We start from the raw sequence: 17,489 nt of genomic DNA, 5'->3' as shown, positions 1-17,489 counted from the left end.
TCTATCGTTTTTCAATAAAGAAAAAAAAATCTCTCTCTTTCTAATTATTGAACAAAATTTAATGGGATTTTTGCCATGAACTGAAATTACCCCCACAACAAAGTACGAAACTTGGAACATTGAATGATAACACAAATGCAAAAGAAAGAGAGTAAGTGAGGGACTTGGAATGGGGTTTGGGAACTTTTTAATTTGGATATGGAAAGGGAAAGTGATGTATACTTGTGATGACAAAAGAAAATAAACAAAAGTAATGCTTGGATCGATCAGAAATGAGCATATTTCCCAATGCATGCATGCATCTCTCCCTCTTTCCATCTCTCTCTGGCTCTGTGTGTGTTTTTGGTCATAGGTGGGTGTCTGCCTGCAGGCTTAACATGTGCATTTCAATACTACTAACACTTTAGGATAAGTCCATATCACATTTAATTTCTTATATGTATAATATAATAATTCACAATTCAATCGACAGACGAGAGAGAGAGAGAGAGAGATTTGTCCCGATCGAAACCACCTCACCACCAACAGCCAGCCATAATATAGGGTTTTTATTGCATATATTTTCTATATCAGTTAATTTAGTCTTTGAAATTTACCGCTCCTCGTCAATTTGGTCATTTCTTAAACTTTTGTTTGTAGAACCAGCGGTTCTAATAATATGGTGACACGCAAAATAAATTAGAAAAGAATTTTAAAATTTAAAACAATTGGAAAATAAAATAATAAGAGATTTTTTTTTTAATACATCGATGTTTTTACACTAAGGAGAGGGAGAGTTTGACTAAGTCACACAATGAGCAACCTAATTTGGTATCAAATTTATTATCCATGAGATTCGAACTTAAGACCTCACACTTTTAAATAAAGAGAAATATCGTCCGATTGTAGTACTGAGTGACAAATAATAAGAGAATCAATAAAATAAAATAAAAAGTCAAAATGCGGAAGAATCGTGCCAAGGACATATCAGTCCCAAGATTGCCTCCATGATCGATTTATTTTTTTTAATTTTATAATTACTTAATAAATTTTGTACATTGTATCGATTTGGGTACTCCTCCATGTTCTTCGAGATGTGAAACCCTGCACCACCAAATCCCAAATCAAAACTAGGGTTTAATCGACCTAGAAATCAAAATCCCCAAATCCCAACACCTCACAAATTACAATAAGAGTTTTGGCACAATATTTTATAATATTGACACAAAAATTAACGTTTGATTGTGAGGTGATAGAGAATCTATGAAGAGTCCCACTTTAAACGAGTCTATTTAGCATTTCTCATTTCTAATCTACCTAGCTTTAGAGGACTGTCCATAAATATTTGTAACAAACGAGGCTTTATAGTTAATTTCCCAATTTTATTATTATTATTGATTTTTTTACAAACGATATTATTTACACTCAAGGTTCTAAAAGACGCTAGGCACTAGTTGGGCGGTGAGCTGGAGCTTAGCGCCTAGGTGGACTAGGCGGATGTAAGTAAATCTATTATATTTCATGTAAATAAGTGCTTGTTTATACTTAAAGTATATATAATTTCATCATAAACTACAAAATAGAATAATATATATATATATTATGAAGTATTGGAACATAATGAAAATATGGAGAACAAGCATATAATGTGTGTTTGTTTAAGTATTCATCAAGTCTCTTATAATTTATTGAAAAAAATAAAATGCAAATGAAAGTTATCTATTTTTTGTCTAAGTGAGTCTCAACCTAGACGAGTTTGGGCGGGCTAGGCAGGTGCCTAGGCGGTCTAGGTGGGTGTCTCAGCAAGTTTAGGTGTTATTTCTTAATTTTCAAACGCCTAGACATTAATTGGGGCAGTGTCCAGCCGTCTAGCGTCTAAACGGGGCTTAGGTGGCGCTAGGCGGGGACTTTTAGAACAATGTCAACACTAAGAGAGATGGGTGGATTTAGTCTCACAATGAACTATTAATAATGTGGTTCATGGTTTACTACTTTGATTTCTGGTGAGCAAGTTGGTAATACCCCTAGATCGTCGCATAAGTAGGCTCCCTGACTACCTGATTCATGGTTTGGTACTTTGATTTCTGGTCGTTCTTTTTGCTTTCTGCTCGCTTTCCAACAGACGCTATTGGGCTCTTAATCCACTCTTGCTAAAGGAGGATCCAACCACGACTCTTGAAGGGCCAATGTTCTATGGAAACTATTGAGCCCATGATCCGTATTCGGAAAAGTTACAAGTGCGGAAGTTGGCAATCGCCCATGACCGGCGTAATTCTGTCCAATTAACTTTACCTCCACTATTCTTCCCTCGGGCCCAAATGATATACTTATGAAATGGGTCCTTAACTAATTGGAAATTGAATACAGGTGTACAAGTAATCTTAACCGCAGTCAATATGTGTGTAATGCATGTTATGGATTTATTTGAAAGTACTTTTAAAATAACTAAAAACATAGAGAAAATATTTTTGAGTTTTAAAGCACTTAAAGTGCTTCATGCAAGAAGCGCCAGTTATGTGCTTCTTGCAGGAGGCACTTCAAGTGTTTTTTCATGATTCACTTGCATTTTTATTAAGAATTGAATCAAAAAATAATTTCACCAAAAGAGCTTTTAGCCATTTTAAAAACACTTTCAAACAAGTCTTATATAGATATGGTTTCTAGTCCTTATACAACAAATTTTAGAGACTTGGTAAAAACAAAGTATTACCAAACTAGCTTCCATGCACACGCTAATGCGCTTACAGAAGACATTTTTTGAATCACGACGTGTTACGCGCGATTTACATATTTTAAATGTATTTATTAATGTAGATGGAAATGAATAATAAATACATTTAATAAAAACTGTCTTTCAATTTCCATCTACATGTTATTGAATTTACATTAAAATTAGAAAAAATAATATTTAATAAACAACTAATTGCTAGCCTATTGTGAGGCTAAGCTCACTTCCTCCCCTTAATGTAGATAACATCGTTTGGTAAAAAAAAAAAAAAAATATCATTTGACAACTAATTGAATCACATTATTATGCGAGTGCGAGAGACTTTTTTATGACTGGCACTACGCACTTCTTAAGTGTTTAAAAATTGAGAAATAATATTTAATAAACAACCACGTGCAAAAGATATTTTTTTGAATCATAGCACGCTAAGCGCGACTTAGACATTTTAAATGTATTTATATGCGTGAATTGCTTCAATATTTTTTGATTTTGTTATTTTTTTTATCACCAGCGCTACATGCCTCTTAAGATGTTTTAAACACAACATTCATGATTTTTCTTATTTTTTATTATATATTTCTTCCCCTTCACGTGGGCGGTGGGCAGCATCACGTGGGCGGTGGGCATCATCACGTGGGCGGTGGGCACTATTAACTTTGTCATTTTTTTATTATTTTCTCTCTTCCCTTTCATTTTTTTATTCTTTTCTCTCTTCCCATTTATATTTATATTTTATTTTATGATGATTAAATTACCAACTTACCCCTGCATGATTTGATATATTATTTTGAGTAGGTTTTGAATTTTTTGGTTGAGAAACAGTTTGTTCCAATTCTTTTTGTTAAAATGGGTGACACCAAAATTTTTATCTCATGCATGACCCCAAATTCCATTGTTCATCACACTGCTCTCCACTGTTCATCAGCCTTTCGGCTTTATATATAATAGATTAATGCTACAATTATCTTCAAAGTATTACTGAAAGTCAAATAGTTAGTCAACCCTTAAACAAAATGGCAAATTTGGTATGGTTGATTAGTGCGTTTATTCTTTCGTGAACTTTTCAACAAATACAAGTCAAGCCGTCCACAGAGACACACATGCGTATAATACATACTATATATTTTTTGTATGAAAAAGGATGCTAGTGGGATCATTTTTACGAGGATCTTATGGATTCTGTGATTGAGATCGTTCATCGTACATTATGAGATTAGAAATTATTTTAAAATTTAAAATTAAATATAAATAGTATCTAACGAAAACAGACTGCACGATGTACGATGAACGGTCGCGATCAAAGGCCAAATCCTTTTCCTTTTTGTATCACCATGTGAATAGGAATTGCATATGATGTTTTGACGCAGTGTTGAAAAGTAATAAGCAATCATGCATATGCATTCCCGGAGATCTCATACAAACTCGATTCTACTGATTTATCTTTTCCCTGATAACTAACTATTTATTCCACTAACGCTATCGCTTTGCTAAAAAGTAATAGGAATTGTGTAGAAATATTAGTCTTATGTTTGAGAAAACGTGAATGGGACTTAATTCCAGTTAATTCACATCACATGTATACAAACAAAAATCTCAATTAAGATGTGCTTACATCTTCTGCTGCTCATCCTCATCACTAGTGCTGCAACATTTTCCACGGCATATAAGGTCAACACAACAAGAACATTTCCGTCCATGGAGATGGTGAGACCATTGTCTCAGATGGTGGCACCTTTGAGCTTGGTTTATTAAGTCGCGGTGCTCTGTAAAACCGCTACGTTGGGATGTGGTACAAGAAATACCAGTTATGACCGTCGTTTGTGTAGCTAACAGGGACGGCCCGCTCGCTTATTCATTCGCCGTTCTGAAGTTCACCAACCCCGAAAATCTTGTCCTTGTCAAGCAGAACAACACAGTTTAGTCCTCCAACACATCAAGACCTACACGGAATTCAGCGGCACGACTTTTGGATTCGGGAAATGTTGTGATACATGGTCATACTGTTACCCTGGTGCTACGATGCATGGACATGGAACTGTCGGGCTACGGTAACATAATTTTTTGACTGAATTCAAACCTACTTCGACATCAGTTTCACGTTGGAGAACAATTTGTCTTCGGAATACGCCCAATTATTCAACAATATTGAAGGAAGTCAAAAATAATTATCCGACAATATTGAAGGAAGTCTAAAATAATTGATTGCTTGTAGGAAAAGGTATTCACGTTATTTAAATAAGGCCTTCAAATGACAGACAAAAATGCATATCACACATGTACGAGGAAGGTATAGAGGGACAATTGAGATCTTTAATATTCAGTGATTTCCCATGAATTTAATGGAAAATCCATTGAAAGCTTCAACTAAGATGTGCTTGCTTCTTTTCTACTCTTCTTTGCTGCTCATCATCGCAGCGGTATTCTCCACAGCTGATGACGCCACAAGCACATTTCAGTCCATTGCAGATGGTCAGACCATAGTCTCAGATGGTGGCACCTTTGAGCTTGGTTTTTTCAGTCCCGGTGCTTTGAAAAACCGCTACGTTGGGATATGGTACAAGAAGATATCTGTTACAACCATTGTATGGGTTGCCAACAGAGACACACCCCTCACTGATTCATCCGGCGTTCTGAAGGTCACCAACCCCGGACGTCTTGTCCTTCTCAGCCACAATATGAGCACAGTTTGGTCCTCCAACACATCGAGAACTGCACAGAATCCAGTGGCACGTCTTTTGGATTCGGGTAATCTTGTCGTCATGGATGGGAGTGATGTTGACCCTGAGAATTATCTGTGGCAAAGTTTTGACTACCCTGGCGATACATTCTTACCAGGTGCAAAGCTTGGTAGGAACACAGTTACAGGCTTCAATTGGCATTTTAGATCATGGAAAAGTCCTCAGGATCCTTCTCATGGAAATTATACATATCAACTTGGTCCCAAAGGATATGCAGAAAAATTTGTGAGGGAAGGTTCAGTCATAAAATTTCGGTCTGGACCATGGACTGGAGTCCATTTCCAGTTCAGTGGAACGCCTCAGCTAAATACAAGCCCCATATATACATACAGTCTTGTTTCTGAGCCTGATGAAATTTACTATAGTTACAAGCTTCACAACAACTCAATCCTTTCTAGGGTGGTGTTAACTTCAGATGGAATTGTGCGGCGCTACACGTGGATTGATAGAACCAAAGGTTGGCTGCTTCAACTAATAGCACAAATTGATAACTGTGACAACTATGCATTATGTGGTGTATATGGTGCATGTAACATTGAAAAGGCCCCGGTATGTAGCTGCTTGAAAGGATTTAAACCAAAGTATCCTAAAGAATGGGATTTGGTGGATTGGTCTAATGGCTGTGTGAGAAATGCTCCGCTGAATTGCAGTGGAGACGTGTTCAAACAGTACTCGGGGATCAAATTGCCTAGCACAGAACAGTCCTGGCATAACATAAGCATGAACCTCAAGGAATGTGAGATGGTGTGCGCAAAGAACTGCTCCTGCACAGCTTATACAAATTTGGATTTCCGGGATGGAGGAAGCGGGTGCTTGATGTGGTACGGTGATCTGATTGATATAAGATACTTCGCTGAAAACGGGCAAGACATTTATATAAGAATGGCCGCTTCAGAACTAGGTATGGAAAAAACACCTGGTGGTGATTATGCATTTATCATATGCTCGAAAGAAGTCAAGATATAACGAAGTGAAATGTTGTTCTAATTCCAACAGTTAGAACTTTGAATTTTGACACAATTAGCAAATTCTTCTCTTAGCAATGATTCGTTGGATGATAGACAATATAATCTGTTTTATTTATTACTCTCCGACTCATAATTTTTCTGTCATCAAAATCATCATTCTTAGATCATGAAGACGATACAAAGATCAACGCTCAATACTCTGAATCCAATGTGAAGAAAATGAGGATCATAGTAACCAGTACTGTGTTGTCTACTGGACTGCTGATCCTGGGCCTTGCCCTGCTCTATGCTTGGAAGAAGAAGCGCCAAAAAGATGGTAAGCTATTTAACTTTCTACTCTTCTGCTCCTCAGTTTTCTAAGCTAGGTAGTATAGTTCCATGTTAAATGATTTACTTCACTACGTACTTTGCAGGAAAAGTGAGGTCCAACCAAAAGGAAGACCTAGAGTTACCATTATTTGACTTAAGTGATGTCGTTTGTGCTACTAGTGATTTTTCAAACCACAATAAGCTTGGAGAAGGTGGTTTCGGATCTGTCTATAAGGTGAAATCACAGTCCTCGCTACAATTTGCTTGACATTTCAGCATGTCGCTTTGGTCAGGAGTAACAGATACAAGCAGGGAGTAGAATGGATTTTGATCTGATACGGTCTGATGACTTTCAGGGTACATTGAAAGATGGACAAGAAATAGCTGTGAAAAGGCTCTCCAAACATTCGAGACAAGGACTCAATGAGTTAAAGAATGAGGTTACACATATTGCCAAACTTCAGCACCGGAATCTAGTGAAGCTTCTAGGATGCTGCATTCAAGAAGACGAGATGATGCTGATCTACGAGTTCATGCCTAACAAAAGCTTAGACTTCTTTATTTTCGGTATGACTACTCAAGAACCTTATACATCACTTGACTTAAGTTTCTATTCACCTCATACTTTGAAAACTTACGTCTGATCCTTCGTCGGTTGGCTGTGTAAGGGAAGGGAAGGGAATGGGAAGTGCAAGATCACAAAGTTGATTTTGTTAGAATAACGAATGTTTTTAACACTGGTGAACTATGCTATTTTGCAGATCAAAGAAAAAGCACCTTACTAGATTGGCCTAAACGTTTTGAAATTATTAATGGGATTGCTCGGGGGCTCCTCTACCTTCATCAAGATTCTAGATTGAGAGTAATTCATCGAGATCTCAAAGCCGGTAACATTCTATTGGATGGTGAGTTTAATGCAAAAATTTCAGACTTTGGCCTGGCAAGAAGTTTTGGAGGAAATGAAACTAGGGCTAAGACGAAGAAAGTGGTTGGAACATAGTAAGTATTGTAAAAGATCTATTACAGTCTACATAGTACATACCTTGCTTATAAAAGGTAGTTTTGGACACATTGGTTTGCAGTGGTTACATGTCCCCAGAATACGCTATCGATGGGTGCTACTCGATAAAATCCGACGTCTATAGCTTTGGTGTTATGGTGCTCGAGATAGTGAATGGGAAGAGGAACAGAGGATTTTCTCATCCAAGCCACAACCTCAACCTGCTAGGACATGTAAGTGTCAATATCAATTTGTAGAATTTCGTCGAATGTGACACTGAACTGTCTATTAACAATTAATGACAATAATTGATGTAAAAAGTGGATCCGATTCCACTTAAAAATGTAAAACTTGGTTTGTCTAGCATTATTTTATGTCTTTACTTGTTCTGTATGCTTCTATTTATTCAGTAAAATTGATGGTTGCGATCTTTCAGGCATGGAATTTATACACAGAAGGCATGTCCATTGAGCTGCTTGATACATCAGTAGGAGACTCCAGTAATCAACACGAAGTTCTGCGATCCATCCACGTGGGTCTTTTATGCGTGCAACGAAATCCGGCAGATAGGCCAAGTATGCCAGCTGCAGTTCTGATGTTGAGTGGTGAAAGTGCATTGCCTCAACCTCAAAAACCTGGTTTTTATAGTGAAAGGGTTCTAGATGACAACAATGTTGATCCTTGTGCAAACGAGGCTACATTTTCAGCTAATGACGTCAGTTATTCACTACTCGAGGCTCGATAGTTATTATTCATGTTCTGTTTGTATCATCTTAAAATGTCCTATTAATTTGAGTTTCTTGAGTATTCTCTGATCATACAACTTCTTGCTTTACATAAGCTTTACTCTGATATAGGCGGCGACTCATTTGAATTTGAATTGTAGATGCAAATTAGTTATCGTTTATAGATTTCGATTGGATCAGATTATATATTTGAACCACTGATTCAGATTCGACAGGTTTACTGCGTTCTACTGTTTACTAAAATACAAGATTGAGCTTTTTTTTCTTTGGTACAACTTAATTAAACACGCTGAAAAACAACCTACAGCATGAAAAAAACTGAGGCCAACAGACAGCAAGGGAAACAAGGTAGCAAAAAACCACCACACTCAGCAACCAAGAACAACGAGAAAGCAGAACCTCGTTGTTACCTGCGGGAAACGTAAACATCGACAAAGAAAGTCTGCAGGGAACGGTAGACACAATGGCATAAAAAATGCAAGTAGCATCACTGGAATCATTCTGAAAATTTCTGCCGCAATGCAAACAAAAAGTCAATGAGAGGGTACCAAATTAATCCATTACATCTGTACGTAGTTACGTACTGACATGCAATCAAAAAATCACTGTGAAGAGAGAGACCTAGACGCAATGGGACATACAACCAGTTACAAAACATATTCTCTCCCACCCGAGATACTCATGTTGATACTTCGTTTTTTGATATTTGTATATTAAAGTCAAATGTGGGGATTCATCTCTTCCTCTAATTTTCCAACTCACAATTAACTTGAATTACAAGAATTGAAGCGGAGAGAAAACGATACTGATACTTACAACACAACCAATCAGAGCATGTAAGTTTCCTTTGAGCTGAGGGAACTAGATGACCACATATGAATTTAGATATTTTCTACTTGACGAACATCGTTCTTTGACTGAATCCAAACCTACTTCTGATTGAAGACAGTTTTCTCAGTTTCACGTTGGAGAACCTTACACATTACTTCACTTAAGTATCCTAAAACAGTAATAGAAAGTCTAGATTCTTTGCGTATAAAAATGGTTTTTGACACATTGATTTGCAGCGGTTACATGTCTTCAAAATATGCAATTGATGATTTTTGCTCTATAAAGTTCGACGTCTTTAGCTTTGGTGTTTTGGTGGTAGAGATAGTGATTGGGAGCAGAAATAGAGGATTCTCTCATCCAGACCACAACCTCAACCTTCTCGGACATTAAGTATGATAGTATTAGATGTCGAGTTAAAATCTCTTATCTCTCGATTATGGTACTTGTACTGAGCAGACTAGTTTTCGTGCTTTAGGCATGGATGCTACACACATAAGGCAGGCCTCTTGAACTGCTTGATACATCGGCAGAGGAATCCATCACTCTGCATGAGGTTGTACGAACAACTCAAATGGGTATTTTATGCATGCAGCTGAATTCAGAAGATAGGTCGAGCATGTCAGCTGCAATTCTAATGTTGGGTGGTAAAGGTGCATTTCCTCAACCTCTAAACCTAGTTTTTACAGTGAAGGGGATCTGATTGAACTCGAAATCAGTCATTCTTCATTATTTCACCACTAAAGGCTCGATAAAATATGAGAACTGATTTATGCACATTTAGCCCTCTTTATTTTTATTCATTGATTTCTTATAACTTTGGGAAGACAAGAAATAAACTTGAGTGTGTAGAAATAGTTAAAAAAAAAGCGGAAATCACTTCTCCAAATTATAGTCGGGGTTGATGCATACAACTTGTTAGAATGGAACACAAATAATATAGAATTGTATACAAAACTTCTTAATACTGTTCATAAAGTACTACATTAACAAAAAGGTCTGAAATTTTGAGAAATAAATAAATAAATAAATGAATCAAATTTTAATCCCTTTTTTTTTTTTCAGCAAAAAGGCAGATGGCAGTTTCGCTAATACTTATCGGAAAGACGTAAGACTTAATCCTAACAAAGCATTTTCCATCCTGCAAAGAAAAACAAAGCAAGCATTTTCCATAAATTTCTCCAACTTTTGATCCAAAAGTGTTTTGGGAAAGACATAAGATATTAGTGAGCTCGTTTGGAAACGTTTTTAAAATAATTGAAAATGTTTTTGGAAAAGGCATACGAGAGATTATATTCACATACCTTAAATTATTTCTTCCACACCTTTTAATTTTTTTAATATTATCTATACACCATTAACACTTGATAGAAAAATATTAAAAAATTAAAAGAGTGCGAGAAAAGTAATTTGGGGTGGGTGAATATAATCTCATACATTTGGGTTGAGTTTTAAAAAAACTTGAAGTGCTTCATGCAAGAAATACTAGAAAGCACTTCAAGTGATTTTCATAATTCGCTTAAATTTTTACTACTGATTAGTCCCAAAAATTTATTCATAATTCACTTAAATTTTTATTAAGAATTAGTGCCAAAAATATTTTTATAATTCACTTGCATTTTCATTAGCCATTGTAGAAGCACATTCAAACAAGTTGGTAAATAATAGCATCGCCACTTGGTGAGAAGACATTTGACAAACAAAAAATGCTACTTTTATCTCTATTAAAGTGATGATACAAATAGGTAGTAAGAGTAATATTATTCTTCGACAAACTCTTGTCTTTCTGTCAGTTGTATATCCAAAATTTCCACGTCATCACCAAGATTTGGTTATCGTCCTCCATCAAGGGCAAGATGATCCTCTCCTGAGCATAGAATGAGGATCCTCCTGATCACGAAATCCGGACCGTTCAATTTTAATCTAACAGTTGCAATTATTATAATTTTTAAGGGACCTCTTGCTTAGAACTGTTGGATTAAAATTGAACGGTCCAGATTTCATCATCAGGAGGATCCTCATCCTGAGCTCAGGAGAGGATCCCCTTCCCCATCAAGTGTAAATGGGGCAATCCACCATCATCAATGTGTAGTAGTGAAAAAAAACAGCACTGTGTTGTGTGTTCCTCTCTTCGCTTTCCCTTTTGTAAAACCCTAATCTTCTCCTGAATTTAACTTTCAGGGTTGCCTGGCTTCTGCACCATTTCCTACCAATACAGGTCAGTTCTCTCTCTCTCTCTCTCTCTCTGTGTATTTGTTTTGAGAATTAAAGGAAACAAAGTGGTGCACTTTTGCCCACTTTTTGGATTGAATTAGTTGATGGGTAACTCTAATTGAAGCTAAATTTGAATTGCAAATTGTTGCTAATTGGTCTTATGGGCTCTCTTCGCTTATGATTTGTTTGTTTGAAAATTGGGGAGCAAAGCAAAACAAATTTTTGAAACAGACTCAACTTTTAACAGTTGGATAAATCTTAATGGAGACAGTAATTTTTCGTCGTTGCACCGAGTGCTTTTTGACTCTTGTATATGAACAAAGACTGTCTTTTTGGACAATATGCTCAAAAGAAATATGGTTGCAAGGTTGTTCTAGTGCTTGAAAGGGTGTTTACGCAATTTAAAATTTTTCATATCAGACAGTCATTTGCCTTTGCCACACTGTTAGTTTGTGTTGAGCATAGATGACATTGTAGCTGATGTTGGATGCACTTCATTTTTCTGACTATTGAGCTTATTAGCACCCTCGCATGCATATATGTAAATATTTGAAAACGTAAATTAAAAAGAAGTTTATGTGGTGTTTGCTCATACCAGTAATTGGAAAAAGTTCGGTTGGCACAACATACCGTAGATTTGCATTCAAGTGATACATTTACGATCAATAGTTGGTCACCATCACTATTATTTTAAAGGACTTTTAGAGAGCACTTTTTCTTTACAAAATGTTTGTGCATGTATGCAGTACTACACTCTTATGTATTTGTATGTATTTATTTAGTAAATGTGCGTTCTTTACAATACGTAGATGGTTCATTTTTTATGAATGATTATGCTGGTTTCAGTTTATTAATTGAGTTATGGCAATGGTAACCTGTGCAGTGGATTGCTACTTACGTCTCTTCAAAATCAGGAAGCAAGTATACCCAAAAGGTTTCATGGCAGTTAATGGCCTGCAATCTCTAGGTCGTGTGAAGTTAGCTGATTTGACTCCTGCTGAAGGCCTTCCATCAGATTCTTACAAACTGTCTGTTTCAACTTTGTCACAATCACTAGCTCAGCATTCTGCTGCCATCATTCAGTTTCCAGTGAGTGATGGGGCTCTTTTGAGGTCGGGTTTAGATTCATGTCACCTCTACTTCCACCAGAAAGCATCATACCCAGCTGCTGATATGGTTAATAACAATGACCCTCGTGACTGGTGCAAGACTTCCGGTTATAATGCAGATCCTCAATTGTGGCTAGAAACCTATGATTACAGACCTGGACTCACTCCTTTAGAGCCCAACAACACAATGGAATTTCCTCCAGCAGGTTTACCAGATATATTTTCAATGCTTGCAAAGGCAGCTCGGGATATATTGGACGCTATCAGCTTCTATTTGAACTTGAGGAGCTCTGCATTTACTGAAGTACTTGATAATGTTCCCTTAAGAAATCAGGAAATATCTTCTTCAGTATTATCTGTCTGCTGTCATGCAAGGCCTTCATTTCAGGGCGCACAACACCATAATTTTACAACCCAAGGGGATGGCCAGTTGGTTATGTATTCTGACCATGAGCCTCAAATTGACAAAAGCTTGATATCTCTTGTCAAGTCAGACAAGGCCGGTCTACACGTAAAGGACTTTCATGGTCGTTGGGTTCTTGTGGATGAAAATCTTGGTCCTCAAGAAGCTATTGTTTACCCTGGACTTGCACTCTATCAGGCAACTGCAGGATATGTCAACCCAGCACTGCAGAGAACAGAGCCTACTAATACACAGAGTAACTTGTTTGGGCGATGTTCTTTGTCTTTTAAACTCATGCCTAAATCCATGACCCATCTCAATTGTTCAGAGATGAGAGCTGCTGGTCATGGGGTTGAACCTCAGTTCCAGCTTCCAGTAGCGGTTGATGACTTTATGCAGAGATCTCACCCCTCCGATCAACTCTTTAACAGACTCAGTTTTCAAAGTTTCAATTTTCATGCAGCACAAGATGGTATGCTGCATTTAATCTTCTTTACCATTGTCTGCTTGTTTACATACTGTAAATTGATTTCATGAATTCAGGTTTTTTAATGACAGCTTACTATGACTAGGATTGGTTTTACTGAGTGAAGCACATGCAGACACCAAAAATAAGTTTAAGAAGTGAATTTGGCTTACTCTACGTTGTTGTATAATCGAGATTTACTGAATGTATATGCTAAATTAAGTGAAACTCTTCATAATTTGATAGGCTCTGTTTTCATTTGATTGAGAAAATCATCAACTGCGCAATAGTTTTTGCATTTCTGTTGTCGTAAACAAGGATCTGCAATCTAGAATTATCTTCTAAAACTACCTAATAGTTTGTGCATTGGATTGCACGTGTTCTATGTGTGAGTATCTCTTAGTGAGAAGTTTTTAACAGCAGGTCCTTGGATCGATGAAATGCTGGTACAGGATCTGTGAAGCCTTTGTTGAGGAAGAGAAAGAGTGAAAGAACCAAACCTCTGCCACCTTCCAAGAGATTACGGGTCGAGGCCCAGAGAGTCCTGAAGGAAAGGGTTCAAGACATTGCAGACAAGAAGGGAATCAAGCTGAGGTTCTGCAACCTGAAGGAGTGTGAGAGTCATATTCAGACACTTGATAGCCCATGTGCCAATATAAGAATGGAGATCGGGTGGCCACATGGAGTGCCATTTGTTCATCCCCATGATCTCCCGAACAAGGCAAAGATCGGTTTCCTTGAAGCGTATGAACCTGGTTGGACTGCTACTCATGATATGGAGTCAAGTCTAACTGAACCTGGACAAGCCGGCCAGTCAACACTCAGTTAATTGTAATTGTAAGTCCCATTTAAGTAATCAAGTAAATAATTTCGTATCTGAATAACCAAGCATACTTACATATTTATAGGTCATTTGGGCTTTTTTTTTTTTCTTTTTTTCTGCAGGACTCGTATGTGCTAACTTCAATACATGACCACCCGGAAGCGTGTGGTCCAACTTCGCATGTGATGCTCATAGGATGACAATCATGACTCAATACTTCCCATACTAAATTTTCGGTTTGTATAGACATTTTTGAGAAAAGTTTGTCCTTCATTTCAGTAGTTGACAAAGTGAACGCCATGGATTTGGAACCTTCATCTCCTTTTTGTATCATTTGTACTGAACTCTGAGACGGGTATCGGGAGCAACAGGATCGGAAAAGAGCTGAATGAAACATGGATAGGCGAGTGAATTTTGGTAAGATAGTTGCACCTCCCATTTGGTGTAAGTTTTGATGCTGTAATACACTTGTTATCGAATTTCGAATGCTTTCCGCTGCTGAGTTATAGACTAATACAGAGAGGGAGCACCAGAATCTTGTTGCAGATGTTCATTAATTAATCTTGTACTCTTTTATGCTGTTGTGCTAATGAATATTTAAGGCACGCCTTTTCTTCATATGGTTTATGAAAACCAAACCAAGTTTTCATTAGTTTATACAGTTGTGTGCCGCATAAGGAAGAACAGATGACGATGCAACTTATATTTCGCAGTTAATAATACAGACACCTAACAGTTTATCAAGATTCTAAACATAATCGCTCATGGCGGGTACATATACAAGCGTCGGGTCCTTTTTATGCCCCGACGAAACAGAAGCACTTCTTAGAACCCTAACTTGAACGTAAAGTTGCATTAATTGGCATCCAAGTAACCAGGCTGAGTCGGGAAACCTTGTTCAGTAACCTTCAGTACTCTGCAAGTGAGATGGTAGATCAAGAGCCCGAACCCGGCAGCGGTTTCGAGATCTGCAGTAGCCATCCGATGCATCCACAGCACTAAGTTTGAATTTGCAGCGTAAATTCAAGGTCTTTCTCAGCCTCGAAAAGGTGACTGGTTCTCAAAAGGCAATTCAACGGGTGTTGCGTTGGCGTAGAATTCTTCCAAGTTGTAGAAAGCTCGCTCTGGTGGAAGAAATATATGAATAACAACATCACCTGAATTAAGACATGAGCGAAGCCTTCTGTGTTAGATCAAGACTCCTTAAAGAAGAATTTGGCAGCAAATTTAACGATTTCTAGGAAGACACTGCAACCACTCCCGCGTTTCCAACTGAATCACGAGACCCCTAATGGTTAGTCCCATAATTGTGCAAATACGTCTCAAGACGCCAAAATAATGACCAGAAAACAACCTTTCTGGTGTCTTATGACTACAAAATTAAGCTTCCAACAGACTGATACTACAAATACAGATGCCAGAAAAAGAACTTCAGAAGAATGAGGTTGAAATTCACAAAGCGGAGGAACATTTGAGAGAATTTGAAGAAAGTTTTCACAAACTTAATCTAAAATCTACTTGAATTACACACTTTAGGAAAAAACTTTCACGGACTACGAACCAATATTGATATCAAGTTTCATCTGAATAAGTCAAAAGGGTCTCTAAGAAAGCTATAGCCGGCTTTCACTACAATGTGAGGGAACGATACTCACCAAAGTCCAACAGGGTCCATGAGTTGGGTTTTGAGTCCCCAGATGGAACTCTTCCATACTTTTCCTCAGCCATATCTCTTATCCTGGACCTAAATTGCAGCATAAAATGCATATCAAATATTTCTTCCAAGCTTGTCTGATAATTTGTCATGCAAATCAAACATAAACATTCATAAATTTAAACTTCGAAGCACATACGCAATTGCATCACTTTGCGGACGAGAAAATGCCGTGGCAATGATAAAAAACCGAGTCCAATATACAAGAGGCTTCACAAATAGGACCTTTATATCTCCTGCTTTTACGTCATTTGCAACATTGGCCATTGCAACAGCAACTAGATAGATTGCAGGAAATCATTAATACGTTTAATACCGCGAGAGATTATAATACATGAAGAAAGAATCTTTATATCAGGCGCCGGTGTAACATTAAGGCCAAACCAAAGAATCTAGCTCAGATTGAATGTGATGTGAGCTTACATGACAAGCTTTCAGCATCATCATCAAGCTCTGTGCTAGGAGACTTCCTGTCATTGCTACTATATACCACCTTTCCATATTTTTCAAACATGTCATCAAACATATCGTCCGTATCTTCGCTTACATTCTGCAATGTGCCATTGATTCAGCTATAAGCATTCAAGGTTCAAAATGACACAAACATAAATCACAAAACTTTACAAATATCCTTACAATTTTTACCTCCTTTCTCATCAAAACATGACAATATACAAAACAATACAAGGGAAAAAATCATATGAAAAGTTTGAACATTTAGAAGATAAGCTTCAAAAAAATCAAAACTTTTTCATAAATATGTTAATTTATTAGCAAGAATTATACAAAATTCAAAACCCAAAACGTAGCTCCCATGGATCTGGACAAATCCGAAAAACGAAATTTCATACCGGAGTGAAACTATCTTCAGCTTCCTTGGCGCGAGCCAAACGTAATCTTGGCAATTCCCTTGACTTCAAAGTTAGGTTCTTGCTTCTGGGCACTTGCCAAAAGCACTTGCAGTGCAAGCACTTATGAGGAAAAAGCGCGGTGGGACTTTGATAGAGCTTGGGTTGAAGACGACCTAGCTTCTGGAGGTCGTCGGAGAACCGGTATCCGACGCCAGCTCCGGCAAGAGACAGAGTAATGAGAACCGCCATTTTTGGTGTTTTGGTTTGGTACGGTTGCAAAGATATTTGAAGATGAGAGAGAATATACTCACGAGATGGATATCACCAGCAGCAAGCAATGGTCATCAAATCATATATTCGGGTTTTTGGGCTCGGTCTGTCTACATCCTGTCTGGCCCAGTCTTTTTTCTTTCTTTATTTCTTTTTGGTGAATTTGTTTTTCCTTTATTTGTTTACAAAGAACGTCGGAGTTTGCAAGAGGCTTGTAGCTAAAGACGTGACTTATAAACCAGGGTCAAGAAGATTGAGAAAAACCAGTCATTCACAACAACGGTTGACGGATTCCTTGAAAGTCGAGGAGTAATAATCATTTGTAGAAATCAAATTGATTCAA

The 17,489-nt window shown here is 37.4% G+C and overlaps 3 protein-coding genes across 3 annotated transcripts; 2 read left to right on the top strand and 1 right to left on the bottom strand.

The window, feature by feature from the left end:
• Window positions 1-4,995: 4,995 nt before the first annotated feature.
• Window positions 4,996-8,578, top strand: LOC103936930 (G-type lectin S-receptor-like serine/threonine-protein kinase At4g27290). Its single transcript, XM_048574268.1, is given in 7 exon segments — window positions 4,996-6,364; window positions 6,577-6,778; window positions 6,837-6,948; window positions 7,079-7,289; window positions 7,484-7,721; window positions 7,805-7,955; window positions 8,159-8,578. Coding segments are annotated over 7 exon segments (2,550 nt in total). The 5' UTR covers window positions 4,996-5,037; the 3' UTR covers window positions 8,468-8,578.
• A 2,797-nt stretch (window positions 8,579-11,375) lies between these two features.
• Window positions 11,376-14,929, top strand: LOC103936929. The gene is made up of 4 exons (XM_048573585.1): window positions 11,376-11,514; window positions 12,394-13,494; window positions 13,941-14,325; window positions 14,434-14,929. The coding sequence occupies exons 2-3, from the start codon at window positions 12,450-12,452 to the stop codon at window positions 14,315-14,317; spliced, it is 1,422 nt and encodes a 473-aa protein (XP_048429542.1). The 5' UTR covers window positions 11,376-11,514; window positions 12,394-12,449; the 3' UTR covers window positions 14,318-14,325; window positions 14,434-14,929.
• A 354-nt stretch (window positions 14,930-15,283) lies between these two features.
• On the bottom strand, window positions 15,284-17,209 carry LOC103936928 (protein Iojap, chloroplastic). The gene is made up of 5 exons (XM_009346819.3): window positions 16,877-17,209; window positions 16,449-16,575; window positions 16,165-16,303; window positions 15,967-16,055; window positions 15,284-15,468 (listed from the first exon to the last, which is right to left on the bottom strand). Exons 1-5 carry the CDS (start codon window positions 17,123-17,125, stop codon window positions 15,347-15,349), a joined length of 726 nt encoding a protein of 241 aa, XP_009345094.3. The 5' UTR covers window positions 17,126-17,209; the 3' UTR covers window positions 15,284-15,346.
• Window positions 17,210-17,489: the final 280 nt, after the last annotated feature.

Source organism: the organism of the source record quoted next, unplaced genomic scaffold (assembly GCF_019419815.1).
Source record: "Pyrus x bretschneideri cultivar Hongxiangsu unplaced genomic scaffold, Pyrus_bretschneideri_v1 Contig7, whole genome shotgun sequence".
Lineage (NCBI taxonomy): Eukaryota > Viridiplantae > Streptophyta > Magnoliopsida > Rosales > Rosaceae > Pyrus > Pyrus x bretschneideri.
This window is presented reverse-complemented; position numbering and strand designations above follow the sequence as displayed.